Raw genomic sequence first — 14817 nt, 5'->3', positions numbered from 1 at the left:
CCAAAGTTGATAGAGTTCAAGAAGCTTTTGGACAACGCTCTCAGGCACATGGTGTGACTTTTGGGGTATCCTGTGCAGGGCCAGGAGATGGATTCAATGATCCTTGTGATCCCTTCCAACTGTGTGCATGTTTGTAAAAAACATAACCAGTTCCCACACATCAGGGTGTAAGTAAAAAATGTAGGAGTCTGTTGTTCTGTGATTTTGGGATGCTTGGTTTCTTATTTCTTCTAAGCAGCATTTCAGGAGGACAGTGGGCATGGCTGAAAATGAAACTCCACAGAACAAGAGGGAATTTTCAATGGTTTGTGGGGGAAGCCATCTAAAGCCTAAAACAAATTCACAGGCTGTCAGTTAAAAGCCTAAAACAAATTCACAGGCTGTCAATTAATTCATCTGCTTCTCAGTAATGCAAAATAAAAACTACAACAAGGCAATTCTGGTTTTCACAAGTAAGAATAAAAAGGCCCCACAACCACAATAAAAATGTCCCCCAACAATGTGCAAATCATAGGCACATTCATGGGAACAGTCAACATCTAGCACCCATAAGGGAGACAAGATTATGGGTGGTGAAAGAATTCACTCAAAGAATTTACTCACATTCTTTTGAAAAAAACAATTACTTTCAGGATATTGGAGATTAAGACTACATTAAACTGGTATAAATATTTACAGAATATTTATTAGTCATGTTGCATGAACAGGCTTCACACTTGAGTAACCTTCAAGCCCTTCTTCATCATTTGTTTGCAATTTCAGTTTAAGAAAAATCACTTCCTGTCAGTAACTAAAATGCAATTCAATCTGGTGCACCCTTGCTGGATAAGATCTTTTCTCCTCTTTTTGGCTAATAAGTAAGGGTCTGCTGAGCTACTTCAATCCCAATTTCTTCCCATGCCCTTTCAAAGATATGACAAATGAGTCAGTCTCTGGTGAAATGTCCATTTTTTGTTATCTCCCCAAGACTTTGCATTCACACAGCATTAATCCTGCCTGTACTCTTCCTGCTCCCAAGTCACTGCATTACAAGCCAGAAAACATTAGAGCTTCCACATTATTACAAACATACCATTGGTATGTCAGAAGCATAAGTATACCAAGTCAGAGCCTAGATTCTTGAACAGGACTATGAACAAATGAACAGGGACCACCTCAGCAGAGTGCCAGGGTACTTGACACTTGCAAACAACTTAGAAGGACACTCTTCTGAGAGCAGGCTCTGCATAAATCTCCAAGTGTGAGCAACAAATGAAAGTAACATTTAGAAAGGATGAAGAGGGCATGCTCACTCATGGAGATGTATATGGAATATCTCAGTGCTCTCCAAGATCCCAGCACTGGGCTATTTTGTAGTTTAAAAACGATGTGCCTTCTCTTTTTATTAAGACAAATTATTTCATTAGAAAATCTGTAATGAAAATGTGCTGAATAACATGGTGTCATTAAATATGAAGTGTGGAAAAAATTTAAGCCTGACTTAAAACATCATAAAAGTACTATAAAAATATGTTATAATTTCGAAACTTAGTACATCTTCAAATGCATTTTGAAAAAAATGCAGAGCACCTGTATTTCAAAAAGTCAAAGCTGGAACCCAAGTATCTTAGGAACCAAAGTCATAATTTAATTTTCAAACATGATATTTAGGAGTTCTGGCTCAAATAAGCTCAAGTATTTCACAGTCAAGCAGCAGCCAAGCCTTACAGGAAACAATTCTATGGCAGCAGCTAATTGCTCAGCATCAAAAGGCTGTCTCTGACATTTCTAAATATGCAAATAATACAGCAATAGATAAAGGCAGGAGTAGAGAAGGGAAAGAAAAGTGATCCAACAGCAGCATCTTGGTTTTGCCATGGCTCCATCCTAACATTAAGCCTATGAAATGTTTTGCTCCTTTTCTGAACTAAACTTACTGTTTATTCTAAGATGTTTTTAATTTTTCTATTTTCATGCTAAACTGTAACTTCTTACTGAGCTTCTGCCTGCCTCTATGCACAGCCTCAACTGAAAAGGAGGGCTCAGCCTTACATAGCTGCTTTTTAAGCTATGTAAGTTTATTATTATAGATACAGGAGAGAAGTAGATTGCACTTGAAACAGATGTTGAAAAAAGCATCAGTTTAAATGCAATACACCTGTGACAAAAGCACATACAATGTTTTATTTTTACAGCAAAACCGGGTGTGCATGTGTTGTTCACAGCAAGTGAAGGCAAGTAATGGAGAAAAACGTAAGATGAATGGTTCTTTCCCAATGAAAATCTACACAGACCAAGTCTTTGTGTGCAGTTAATCAATTCCAGAACCTTTTCCTTGGGTAACAGGATACCAGTTAAGAAACTCAGCCAAAATAAACTGCTTCTGCATTTTGGGAATAGACCAGAATTATGAGTGTGGTTTGACATCTCCATCACAAATACTTTATTACTGCCCTGCCAGGCAGCATTAGCTTTCACCACATAGCCACATAAATAGGCCAGAAAATCTCTGTGCTATGAATGCTCTGGTACTGAATAGGTCAGGCAGTTCAACCTCCTGATTCCTGCTCTTAGAAGAAATAGAGGTGAAAGGCCATAAACTCTTTTTTTCCTGATGACATACAGAAGAGTGTGCATATTTAAAAGGACAAATCTAGGAAGAGAAGTGACATTTCTATTCAACATCTCTGTATCTATTACTGTAAGAAGGTTATTATAAATGAAAAGGTCAATGCAGAACTATTATTTTACATTATTTATTTCATACATTGCAGGATAGTTGTGTGACTTCTTTTTTTTTTTTTTGTGGACAGCAGTAGAGAGAAGCAGCAGTAAACACTATGAATTATTCCCTAGAAATTAGGAGGGTGAATAAAGGGCAAACTTGGATTCTTTTCTTACTTGTGATTGTAAAAATTCCTCTGATTCAGCAGTTCACTGGAAAGGTTTGCTAAAGAATGCCTTCCAGTATGGAAACGTGATGGGGCCAGGACTGACATGAGCAGGGGAGACACAGAATGCCAAGTGACTGTACAAAGAGTAAAGCTTTACTGTAAGCCAATCACCAAATGCCACATGCTATGTCTTATTGAGAAAGACAGAAATAGATTACATTAAGACTGGAGCTAAGCTCTGACAAGAAAGCACTTTTTAAACTTTGTTATGAGGTGTGCCAGTGCTGTTGAGCAGCAGCTATTTCTGCAAACTAACAAAATGTTAAAGACATCTGGAGAAGTCCTATCACAGGGTAGGACACTAGCCAATGACAGAAGCACAGGAATTCCCAATATATAATGGAAATAGTCAGAGGGACACTGCTATGCAAAACTTGAGAAATACACAGGGGGAAATAAAGCAGCTCAGCAGAAAAATGAACACTAATTCATAGGTAGATAATAACCAGAAGATGCATGAAAGGACAGGTTTATAAAACTGCAGGGATCAGCTCAGAGGAAAAACTTGAGGCACCACCAACACAACATCTGACAACAGTCAATTTTTGAAGGAGTAACTCTTTTTCAGCTTTTCTATGTTCTTTTTGTTATAATATCTGCTAAATATCTGTTAAGTCAGTTTGTGAAACTCACCTTCTTTATCCTAAATCTACACTTCACAGAAATAATATGCAAAATACTGAAACTCAGCAAGCAAAAATAGAGATCATCCTGTTACAGGTTTCCATCTGGGTGGTAACTATGAGCTACTTCAGTTATTTCCCAGGTGTAACAGGTATAAACCTGTAAAAACTCTACAGTCAGAAACTCTGACCAGGCCAAATGCTTATAAAGCTGATGATTTTCTCAAGAGCCATAAGTAGAAGATCTTTGCATTAGCTCTCCTGTTAGCCTTCAGGATATTTATGAGGAAATAATATGAAGTAACTCAGATTTTCTGCTTTTAAAATAAGATGGAAATTCAGATAATCCTGAAAAGGAGTACCTGTTGCCATGAGAAAAGGATGAAAGCCTCTAATTTGACCTGTTCATTCCCATACCAATGATGGAAAAACTCTGGGTAAAGATAAATACAAATAGAGTATTTAGATCTGCCTAATGAGTATCCTGAACCATGGAACACTCTCAAACTGCTGGAGCAAGCAACATCTTATTCAGGATTGAAATGTTATTTCCCACAAATACAGCAACTGTAAACAGGAAGGATAACCATCTTGCTTACGTACCCATACTTAAAACTGCTTTCATTTCCAAAAAAAATGCTCTAGCCATTTGGCACTGCAGAAGATAACTTACTGAGATCCAAAACTTCCAGTGTTTACTACTAGTCAAGTCTGTTAGTGCTTCACAAAGCAAAATTAATAGCTTTAAGCAACTAACAGCAGCCCAACCTTGTCAGCATACATTTTCTAAGTTATTTAAAGCTTGCAGCATAATTAACCTACTCATAAGCCACAGGAAAAGTTCCTTTATTGTGTGAAAGAGCTAAGTTAACATCCTCATTTGAATTTACACATGAAAGCATTAAAGTACATCCAAGACATAAAAGTTTGTCATTTCAGGATTGCATTCCCAGCAGACAAGTTTGTGGTTTATCAGCTTACATGACTGCTTACATGATTTGTTTCCTTAGAATGGTGCTATGCTTTTTTTTAGCATGAAGAGTGAAGAACTAGCAGGAGACTGTCTTGCTCTAAAGCCAAATACAATGTGTCCAGCCTATCCCCCCTATCTCCCACAGATGCTTATCTTCATTTAAATTTTTGAAGTGACAGAGTTGCCACCTGACACACCCCTGCTGGTTGCTCAGATATCTATCAGCATTTTCAGAATACAGGCAACATTGTTCACATACAATGTAAGTTCTTCTCAGCTGGGATACTTGCCCTTCCTGAACAAGTTTTGCCCTTCAATATTAACAATGCAGTCCTGAAATTTATTCCAAAGTTGCAGTATTAACAAAGTCTTACCTTTAGGTACAAACCCTGCTCTAGTTCTCCATGTTTAGTTTTGGTCTTCCTGTTGATTTCTACTAAATTCCAGGATACTCTTAGAATAAATTTGGACAGAGAGAATCAACTTCCTCATGCAGCTTTATAAAGGCAAGAGTTTAAGTGAAATATTATGTGAAAGTAGATCAATGGGAATTGACAGCTATCCCAAAGTATAAGAGCACTGAGAGTTCACTTAACCTCATTTCAAAGTCCTTATTTTGACAGAAATATTTTTCTAGCTCTCAGCCTACACTGCCATTCCAATCTGTATTTAAGTAATGTGTATCTCTGGTACAATGCAAGACACTCCCCAAATATATCTACAATCATATAGAAATGTAGTGATAATGTACATTTCAATCAAGAATTTTTAACACTGCATTGTTTGTGCAGCTCATTTAGAAATTCTCCTCAATTAACTGTTATAGAGCTAAAGATTATTGAGCAGAACATTTATACCTGCACAGGCAAACAAACATATTGAGCATAATGAAATTCTAAAGAGATACCCTATGAGGCACCTTGCTCTGTCAGCAACATTCTCTGCAATTGTAAAAGGAAAAGAAGTCTAGTACCCAGTATTGCTTTCTAAGCATGAGTCTAATCCTGAATCAGTTGCTATGCTTGTAGTTTCAATGGGAAAATACAGGAAATATTTTCCCAAGACACCTTTGTAATGAAGAAAAAAAAATCATCACATCTAGCAACAAAGCTCAGATAAGAGCAGCTGGAACTTTGTCAGCTCATGCCTAGAAATTTCAGTGTGTTTGACAGTCTACCTTCTTGTACTTACATTTTATTTCAGTGTAAAGGTGTAAAAATCCTACATGACTAACAGATGGATTATTCTATTTTCTGAAGTGCCTTTTCACTATGGAGAGTACTATGAGGGTTCTTTCAAGAAAGAGGGGCATAAGCTGTGTGTCAGACTGTTTTTAAGACATGAACTAGGAAAGTTCTGCTGAGGAACTCCCTTTTCACCCTTTTTATGAAGCACTATTTCTTGTGGCAGACAGTCCTTTGCTAAGGGATATATATTTGATTTTCTTCTGCCAGTGACAACTACAGACAACAATAAAGTGTTTCAGTATTTTTTTGCTTAGTGTGTTGCCCACTCCAGCATTCCTCTTTAGTCTCAAGAGGGTAGAATCTATAATCTAGATCTGTTTTCTTTGTGTCACAATGAGTGGAAAAGGTGAATAATTAAAGAATTCACAGCTTCAGGTAAAACAACATCAATCTTACAGAGTCTGACACTACCAGACAGCCTTGGTGAGCAGGTGTGCCCTAACAAATCTATCTGCTTCTGTTCCAAAGCCAATAATCTTGAGGAATTGCAACATGAAATACACCTGCATCTCCAAAAAGCCATCTAATATAGAAAAGATGAGTACTATGCTCAGAAAAAGATGCTTCCATAAATATCAGCCTGACCTATATATTTCAAGAAAAGAAAACTAGGAAAAGTGACTTCCTTTTAAATTCTGATGTCTTTTGATATTTCCAATCAATATTTTTGTCATAGTTACAACACCATTATCGTGTGTATCATGTGAAACAGACCAAAGTGCTGTTTTTCTTCAGCTGTACTGTAACTTGAAAAAGTAGTCAGCTTCACTAGCTGTGCAGCAAAATACTTTCCAGAGCCATATTCCATGAATGACAACAGAGCAATATGTCAAACTTTTGTAGCTGAAGTTAAAAAAGTTTCCTTTTAGAAGAGCTGTCACTGCTTCTGTTCCTCAGAGACTTAATCTAAGCAATAAAATATTTTCAAAAGTGCATGAAAAAAGTCAAACAATAATCAAAACATTGTATTATCTTTCTTTTTCCTACTGCTCACTGGAATATGAAAAACCACTGTATCTCCGTAAATCCCTTCAAAGGTGGTGTTTTAATCTCTGAAGTTGCATTTTCCTTGGAGGAGTGGTGAAACAAATGGGAACAGGCACTAAACACCCACAAACTCAGGGTGGACTTGGTGGCCAACTGTCTTTTTTTCTTCTTATCAGATCTATATTAACTAAATGCTGAACCACCAGAAATTCCAGTACAATAAAAGCATATGGATCACAGATGTGGGCAGACAAAGGATTTTTAGAAAGGAAAACAGCAGAAAGTAAAATGGTAGCTACTCAGAGTCAGAAACATATCTAAAGTAGAGCCTTCTGATATGTGTCTAATTTTGCTGCTGTCAACAGAAAAGCATCATTCAAAACTGCTCCATACAATCTTTGTAGAGAATTTTCACTATTTTTAAACTTTTAGTCCATTTATAAGCTGGATACAATCCTTCTAAGCATTCATATGGCTTCCACCATTATGGGATTCAGCATTTTGGCACATCACTGGAATGGCAAAGGATATAATAATTTCTCCCACATTAGAGAAAATCCATTCCCTGGAGAATCATTTGTGCCTGTGGTTTGATGACAGCCAGATCTTGCATCTTAAAGCTACATGCCTGTGTCTCACAAAATTTTCTACTTCCACCATTGCACTGTAGCTCCTCATTGCACTGGATTGCTTTTCTACAGTCAGTCTATATGAACTTCTCATCTGAGACCAAGGCTCTTCCTTTGGAAGCAATGACTATCCTGGAGTCAGCAAAAAGAAACCTTCCTAAGGTGCACAGCATCAGAAGGATGAACCCTCCTCTTGCTCCAAAATTACAGAGGATGAGCTTATTGAACTAACCTAAAAGGTTTGTTTGAGTATGTTTTATCTCATGTTTAGGCTTGGTATTTCCCTATTGTCTGACAACATCTGTCCCCATCTTTTCATCAGTGTATGTCAGTGCTGATATTGGCAATGATCACTGGAGGAAGATCTGTTTGCCAGGCTCTATTCTGCACCCATTCCAGGTGGGAGTGGACTGCTCTAAGGATCCTTCAAATGTTTGCAAAGAGCAGTATATGTGTCTGGATGCTCCCTAACAAAGCTGTAGACTTTGTATTACTTGTTCAGTGGGTAATGAACTTGGTAATCGAGTCAAACTACAATAACCATAATTTTTGAGTTGAATAATGGACATTATCACCCAAACTTACTGCAAGATTCTAAAGACTAAGCTATAAGCAAAACTGCATGTTTTAAAGTAGACTTACACAGCTGGTCCTCAGGGCATGAAAAGCCTTCTGGGTTGTAAATCTGCTGATGCACGAGGTTAATGGATATCCAGGCTAGCTTAGTACAAATAAGCACTCCTCTAAAAGCAGAGTCCTGTCTCTGTTGGTACCTCAGAAATCTCATCATAGTAGTGTCACCCTCACCATTTTCACTTTCCTGACACATACTGTACATTCCAGACTTACAGGAAAAACAAAGGTAATGTGTAATGTCTTTGCTCTCTCTGCGTCACCTGAATAAGACAAAATTTACTAAGTCTCAAATCTACAGGTAAAATAGTAGCAACAATTCCAGTGTTGGTTTTGTTTGTCTGTCTCAAATATTCCTAAATATTCTCTGGAATCTATATTGCTTGAATAAAGTTTGTACTTAACAGAGGTCCTTAAACACAAGGAAAAATTATGAAAGAATAAATGACAGAGAACTTAAATTTAAAACCCCCAGCACTTTGGGGTAGTAATTTCCTAAACACCCTAATTCTATTTAATTCTATTTAGCAGTTGCTTATATGCCCCCTCCATACAGCTCCATGAGGAATGAACTTTGTTGCAAAAGTATTTTCCAGTATTCTTAATTAGTCAATTATTTCATCAAAATTTTCAAATAATTTTCCTAATCTGCTAGGATATTGTTTGAATAACATAAAAATAAAGTAAAATTTCCAACAGAGCTTCCAAAAATGGCAAGTGTTGCCCAATTGTATTTGCTTTATAGATAAAATATGGCCAAAGCTTTGAGACAAGTATTGGAAAGGGTTTTCAGAAGCAAGTAATCAATGCTGACACAATGCCCCTTTGTTTTCCTCACATGACTATTATTTAAATGTCCAAAATTATTTTAGTTAATTAGTAATTATTTTAATTATTTTATTTAATTATTTTAAAACAATAATTCCATTTGTGTTATATACAGTGCACTGGAAATTAGGCGGTGGGGTTTTTGTTTTGTATAAACAAGAAATCTTAAAAGTGTTCCACAAAGTTTCAAGATTGCAGTAAAATACCTCTATCAGTCTGGAAAGGAAGTTGCCTTCACTAGCAGCCTGCAATAAGCCATTCCAGTGCACACAAAGCTTACAAACTACAGGACTTTCAGACTGTTGAGCAACAATTTATTTTAGTTTAAAATCAATGCAGATGTTTTGAACTACATAATCTCTTCCTGGGAGTGATATATATTCAGATGAAGGTTATTTGTAAATTACTTTCAGAAAATTCTCAGCCTTGGCACAGAACTTATCATAACCAAAATAACAGAAGTCTTATTTGGAAGACACAGGTGACAAAATGCATAATGAGTCAATAATTTTTAGTCAGAAATAAGAGGTCAGAAAGAAAAGGTACAAGGCCATGAGAATTATATGTTGAAATAGTTACTGATTAAGCTAGACCAACAACATTTAACTTTTAAGACACACTAGGATTGTCTTTTACCCTTATTCTTTTTTCCTTAGTAGTTTTACTAGCAGTATTTTATGGAATGCTTTAGATTCATCTCAAAATGTTCAATTGTGCCACTGTTGACATCCTAAATATCACAGACACCACCAATTTAAAAAAAAAAAACCCAACTTATCAGAAACCTGTATTTCCTACCAGAGTATCAGTAAAGTTGTCATTACCTAAAACCAGCAGAATGCATGCACCTTATATCACTACAGATTTTACTGATTTAATTTTATTATATGAACACATATGTATTACAAGAACTAATGTATTCTTACACATGACCTCAGCACAAAATACTTCCACTGTCAGTAAATCAGCTGATTTAAGATAAATTGGAATCTATAATTTAGCACCCTTCAAGAAAAAGAAAAATATGGAGAAATTACCTTAGGCAAGAAAATAAGTTAAATATTAATGGATCTGTACTTAACTAGGACATACAGCTAACACATGGGGGAGGAGAGGGCTGGGAGAAAATCAATCTTTTAGTTTAGCACTCATATTTCAGCCATCTGTAGATATCCCATTAAATTTACCATGAACATTTGAAATGGCTAAACATACATATTGAGAATTAAAAGTCTACACTATAAGGAATGGCCTAATTAAATTTTCTTATAAATTAAAAAAATACAGTAACAAATGGATAGTACATCTCAAACTAATAAGTAGGAGACAAATTTTGAAATCCAGACCCATCTGGAAGGGTTTACAGTGAGAGACAATTTGTGACAACAGTATTTAAAGAAATCACAGAGCCTCATTTATGATAACTCTCTGACTTATGCAACTGTGAACTCAGCCTCATCTGCTTAGTACCATATCCTAGACTACTGCTAACCTCTGTGAACTCTGCAGTTGTGGAGACTGCAACACTTAAGAAGACCTTTTAAATTCTCTTCCAAACTTCATTCTCTCCGTCAGTTCTTCTGAATAAGAACTTCTGTTTAAATGAATTACTGAATTGCAGACATGGGAGTTCAAATAGAGCTCACTAAATCCTCAATTAGCCCAGGAATTACCCCAAAGTTAGAGTTATCTAAAGAAAAGCCACACATTTAAAACAGTGCCAAACTCTTACCCAAGACTTGTATAACATTAGTAAGATCCTGAGCAGGAGAGAGGGAATTAATGCAAGAACATAAGCATGTTCTGAGTGCACCAGCCTTCCTACTTGTGTCACTACAAAGTAAAACACACCTTTCAGGTGACATGGCTTACTCAGTTCAAATGCATTCTGCTGTCTCACGAGGTACTTGCTCAGAAGGAAGCTCCAAACTTCATGGTTAACTGCAATGTATTTTTGTAAGGTACCAGTTTGTATGGATAGGTTAATCACCTCCTACTGAGCAAAGATCAGAATATCTGCACAATGATCATGCAGACTCTGATACAGTTTTGAAAATTGTTCTGCAAGCTTTAAATTTCAAATGGAAATATTTAACAGAGTAATTCCAATGGCTTCCTATATTGCTTTCCCTAATCCTTTTACATTAATTACTTCCACAGTACAAGTTTAATTATGTTTGAAAGGAACAGGCTAATACCAGGACCAAAGAGGAAAAGGACTGTTCAGAATTGTACTCAATTTATTTAAAAATTCATATAAACTGATTGTGTCTGTATGTGGCATGACTACGAACAGCTGCTTCTGAATGGGTTTAAAAAGTTCTAAATTTCACAACAGAATACTCCAATCTTCACCTGGAAATAACAATCCTACTGCATTCTTGCTGATGACAGCAAAAGACTTCAACTAACCACAATAAATTGCAGTTAAGATCCACACACTCTGGCAGTGAATTTGCCTAAACCTAAGCACATATTTAGAAACACACTGGGGAAGACAGAAAAAAGGAAGAAACAGTATTTTCTGTACCTGGCAAGTCTGAAAAAAGGAGAATGCACTCATTGAATCCATTAGCCAGAAGACGATCCCTCAGCTGCTGAAGTATGGCAACTCCAATACAGAATGGGAAGGAGGAATTTCCAAGCAATAATGTATCCCACAAGTGAAAAATTTTGTGCAAAGGAAAGACATCTGTATAATCAATAAGCACAATAAATAAAACTCTATAAGCATACACACACAATAACAGGGTTAATGAGTTCCCTATGTACTTCTTTCCTCTCCCATCTTGAGTGATTTCTTTTTTATTTGGGAGCAAAGAGGACTCAACCTGTTCAGGATCATTTTTGTGTTCATATGCAGTTTGATTATTCTGTAAATAACAGTTTTTCTTAATGAATACTTGGAAGCACATGGGTTTTCACATTTCAAGTATGTCAAGAATTAGGCAATTTATTTTTCTTTTAGCACAATACAATTACATATTAAGGCATACATATGAGTTTTTCACAATAAGACGACATTAATGAGTTAACCAATATGATCGACTACTTACAATTAGACAAAACAAAAATGAATAAAGAAAAAATTGGCAGAATAAAAGAAAGACAAGGAAAAAGGCCTATTAAAAATAGCAAGATTTTATATATAAAGCTGAAGGTGGCGGTCTTAAAATATGCTATCTTCCAACGAAATAGTTCTAAGACTTTATTGTACTTGATTGCTTAAGGAAAACATCTTGGTTTCCCAAATGTGGAGATTCTCATGAAAGGTAGAGAAACAGGGACAACTGCAAGAACCAGTGCTTTACAGTCAAAATCTTTAGAAAATGCAATCAAGAATCTCACATTAAGTTCTCTGATATTTCATCAGAGAAATAATCTATCAGCTCTTTTCATTCTGCCACTTCTTTGAAAATTTAAATTCAACATCTGCCAATGTGGATATGACATGAAAAAAATCACAGATTTTTGAGAAAAGAAGTTTTTAAATTGCTTTTTGGACTTGATTTGTTAACTTTCTTCTCTTTAATTAAAACCCACCAAATTAGAAAGCTCTTCTTTTTTCCTAATATACATGCACAAATACAGTAAACTAGTTCTACCAGAATAACAGTGTGTCAATGTGCAACAAAAATATGATTATCTTCAAAAACAAAGTTACTCTCTTTCTTACATTATTTGAGTGATGGCAGGGGATGGTGGTGTGGTTTGGTTTTGCTTTTTAACTATTATTACATCTTTTTCCAGTAGATAACAGCTTCCTCTGAACACACCCTAAATACTGCATGTGTAAAATAATCCATTCAATAATAACAACATATAATAATCTAACAATAACAACAACTCAAAACCACAGGAGAAATACTAATTATTACCAAATCAGGGCAGAAAGTTAGTGACAGGCACTGCTGAGTTTTCCACTGTTGAGTTTTCCACAACACATCCTTGCAAATTATAAACATCCTAACTAAATGCTGGACCTATCATACCAATTAAGAAAGGCTTTAGCTGACAAAGTGAGAAAAATTAAGCTTAAGGAACGTAAGAACATTTAATCAGAGGAAAAAAAGCATACTCACGTGTAAACATTGTAAGAAACCAAGGAATTGCATAAAGCTGCCAAAGGTGGTGATGGGGAAAAGAAGACAAAAAAAAGTTTTAAGAACTCAAGTTGTCTATGACAATTACCAACTACATCAAAAATCACCTATTTTGCAAGAATTCAGTTAGAAAGGAAAATAACTGCAGTGGCAGATCTATCACACAACTCTTAGCCCGTCAGAAACTTTTTTCATTACCAAATTTTTCAAATTATTAGTTTGTAACACTGCATTGAAAACAGTAAAATAAAAAATCACCACCCTTAATAGGCTGATTTGCAAAATATAACCTTCAAAGTCTTAAAGAACTCAAAAACCTGCTCTGCTAAACTGTTGAAATTCTCAATAATATAAGCAAAAATTAGCCAAGGATGCCTGAAAAAGCATAAACCAACTTGATTTAATATATCTTTTTGACTAATATATCTTTTTGACTGGAAGAAAACGGTTTGATAGAAATAACTAAAAGTTCAAATCATGATTTTCACAAGAAAAAATAACCACCTCTGCCTTTTTCCGCTATGCTGGTATTTATTAAAATGCATACTTGCCAGTGAAGCAATTGAGGACAGTTTCATTCTCAGTAAATGCTCAGGAACACCCAAGCATTCCTGCAGTTCCCCTGTGACCGTTTTGGGGCAGTGTCACCTGAAGGTGCCCTGCTTCAGCACTTACACCCCTACGAGATTGGGCTGCTGCAACAGCTACAGGAAACCTTCAATGCCTGCACACTGTCATACTCAAGACATCATACAGAGAAAGAGCTAAACATTTATGACACATTAAGAACTTCTAATTTTTCAGTGAAGCCTTTAGCAAGGCAAAGGCAAGAGAATCTATTTTCTTAAGACATCAAACTGTGCAGAAAGTTTCCATAAATTAAGAATGCAAGAGCGAGACGATCATTGTTAAATTTTACTCAGCTGCATGGCTCATGTGCTATGAAGATTTACAGTTAAACATAAAGCTTAATATATTACTTTTTAACTCGTAAAAAGTGCAAATTAATCCTTTCATTGAGCTTTTCCTGGAAGTAAACAAATGAGGAGCAGAAAACATAATTGATATTATGTTAATAAATTACTTCTTATTCCATAAAGTCTGAACTGGGTTATGACTCTGACTAAATGATCTGCACATTTGCTGAAAACCTTCTTAGCACAGCTCTAAATTATATTCCTGTGCCTTCATCTGAGTGCCTGAGATCTGAGCCATACTGCCCCTAAACTAAGGAAAGTTCAAGGACCTGTTCACCACTTTTAAAATTTAGCAGGCTTTTATGAAGCTTGACCCCCAATCCACCAATTGATTTTAAGCATTCAAAATCCAAACCAAATCAATTCCTATCATCATATTAAATCTTATAATACAATCACACTATTTCCTTGAGTATATCTATGTCATGTTTTAAATAGATGGCATTCTAAGAATAGTAACATATCCCGTTCCCTGAAATATCCCCTGCATTGGTTGTATCAGCTAATACCTGTTTATCTGTTTGTTTATGTGCAATATCTTGCTTCCCATGCAGTAAGAAAACAAGCCTAGTGTCCTGAGGCTCCTCTTTGCTTGAAGGTACATATTATGTAAACCATTCAACCATTATTTCCTTGGTATTTAAAAGCAATTATTTCCTCCATTTCATATATATGATCACGAGGAAAATCACTGCTTTGCTCTAAACCATCCTTACCAAACCTATCAGCAGTGACATGAAAAGTAGGTCAAACAATTTAAGTAGAAGGTGTAAGGCGAGCTTTTACTGAAGGGAGTTTTTTCCTCTGACTTTAACGAAAATAATAATGCTTTAGGACAAGGAGGTGTTGGTACGCCCGAAGAGGTTACCGATGCTATTGGCAAG

General features: G+C 35.9%; 1 protein-coding gene across 2 annotated transcripts in view; it reads right to left on the bottom strand.

Annotated features, from left to right (window-relative positions):
* Nucleotides 1-14817, bottom strand: part of TBCK (TBC1 domain containing kinase) — an 88470-nt gene that overhangs the window by 29990 nt on the left and 43663 nt on the right. For both annotated transcript variants that reach the window (XM_071431792.1, XM_071431791.1), the window contains 2 exons: nucleotides 12936-12972; nucleotides 11384-11545 (listed from right to left, as the gene is read on the bottom strand). In XM_071431792.1, coding sequence (XP_071287893.1) covers nucleotides 11384-11545; nucleotides 12936-12972 — 199 coding nt within the window. The remainder of the gene's footprint in view (nucleotides 1-11383; nucleotides 11546-12935; nucleotides 12973-14817) is intronic.

Source organism: Agelaius tricolor, unplaced genomic scaffold (assembly GCF_023055355.1).
Source record: "Agelaius tricolor isolate 1412-34295 unplaced genomic scaffold, bAgeTri1.0.p SCAF_8, whole genome shotgun sequence".
NCBI classification, from domain to species: Eukaryota; Metazoa; Chordata; class Aves; order Passeriformes; family Icteridae; genus Agelaius; species Agelaius tricolor.
Note: the sequence above shows the minus strand (reverse complement) of the source record. Positions and strands in the feature narration are given on the sequence as shown.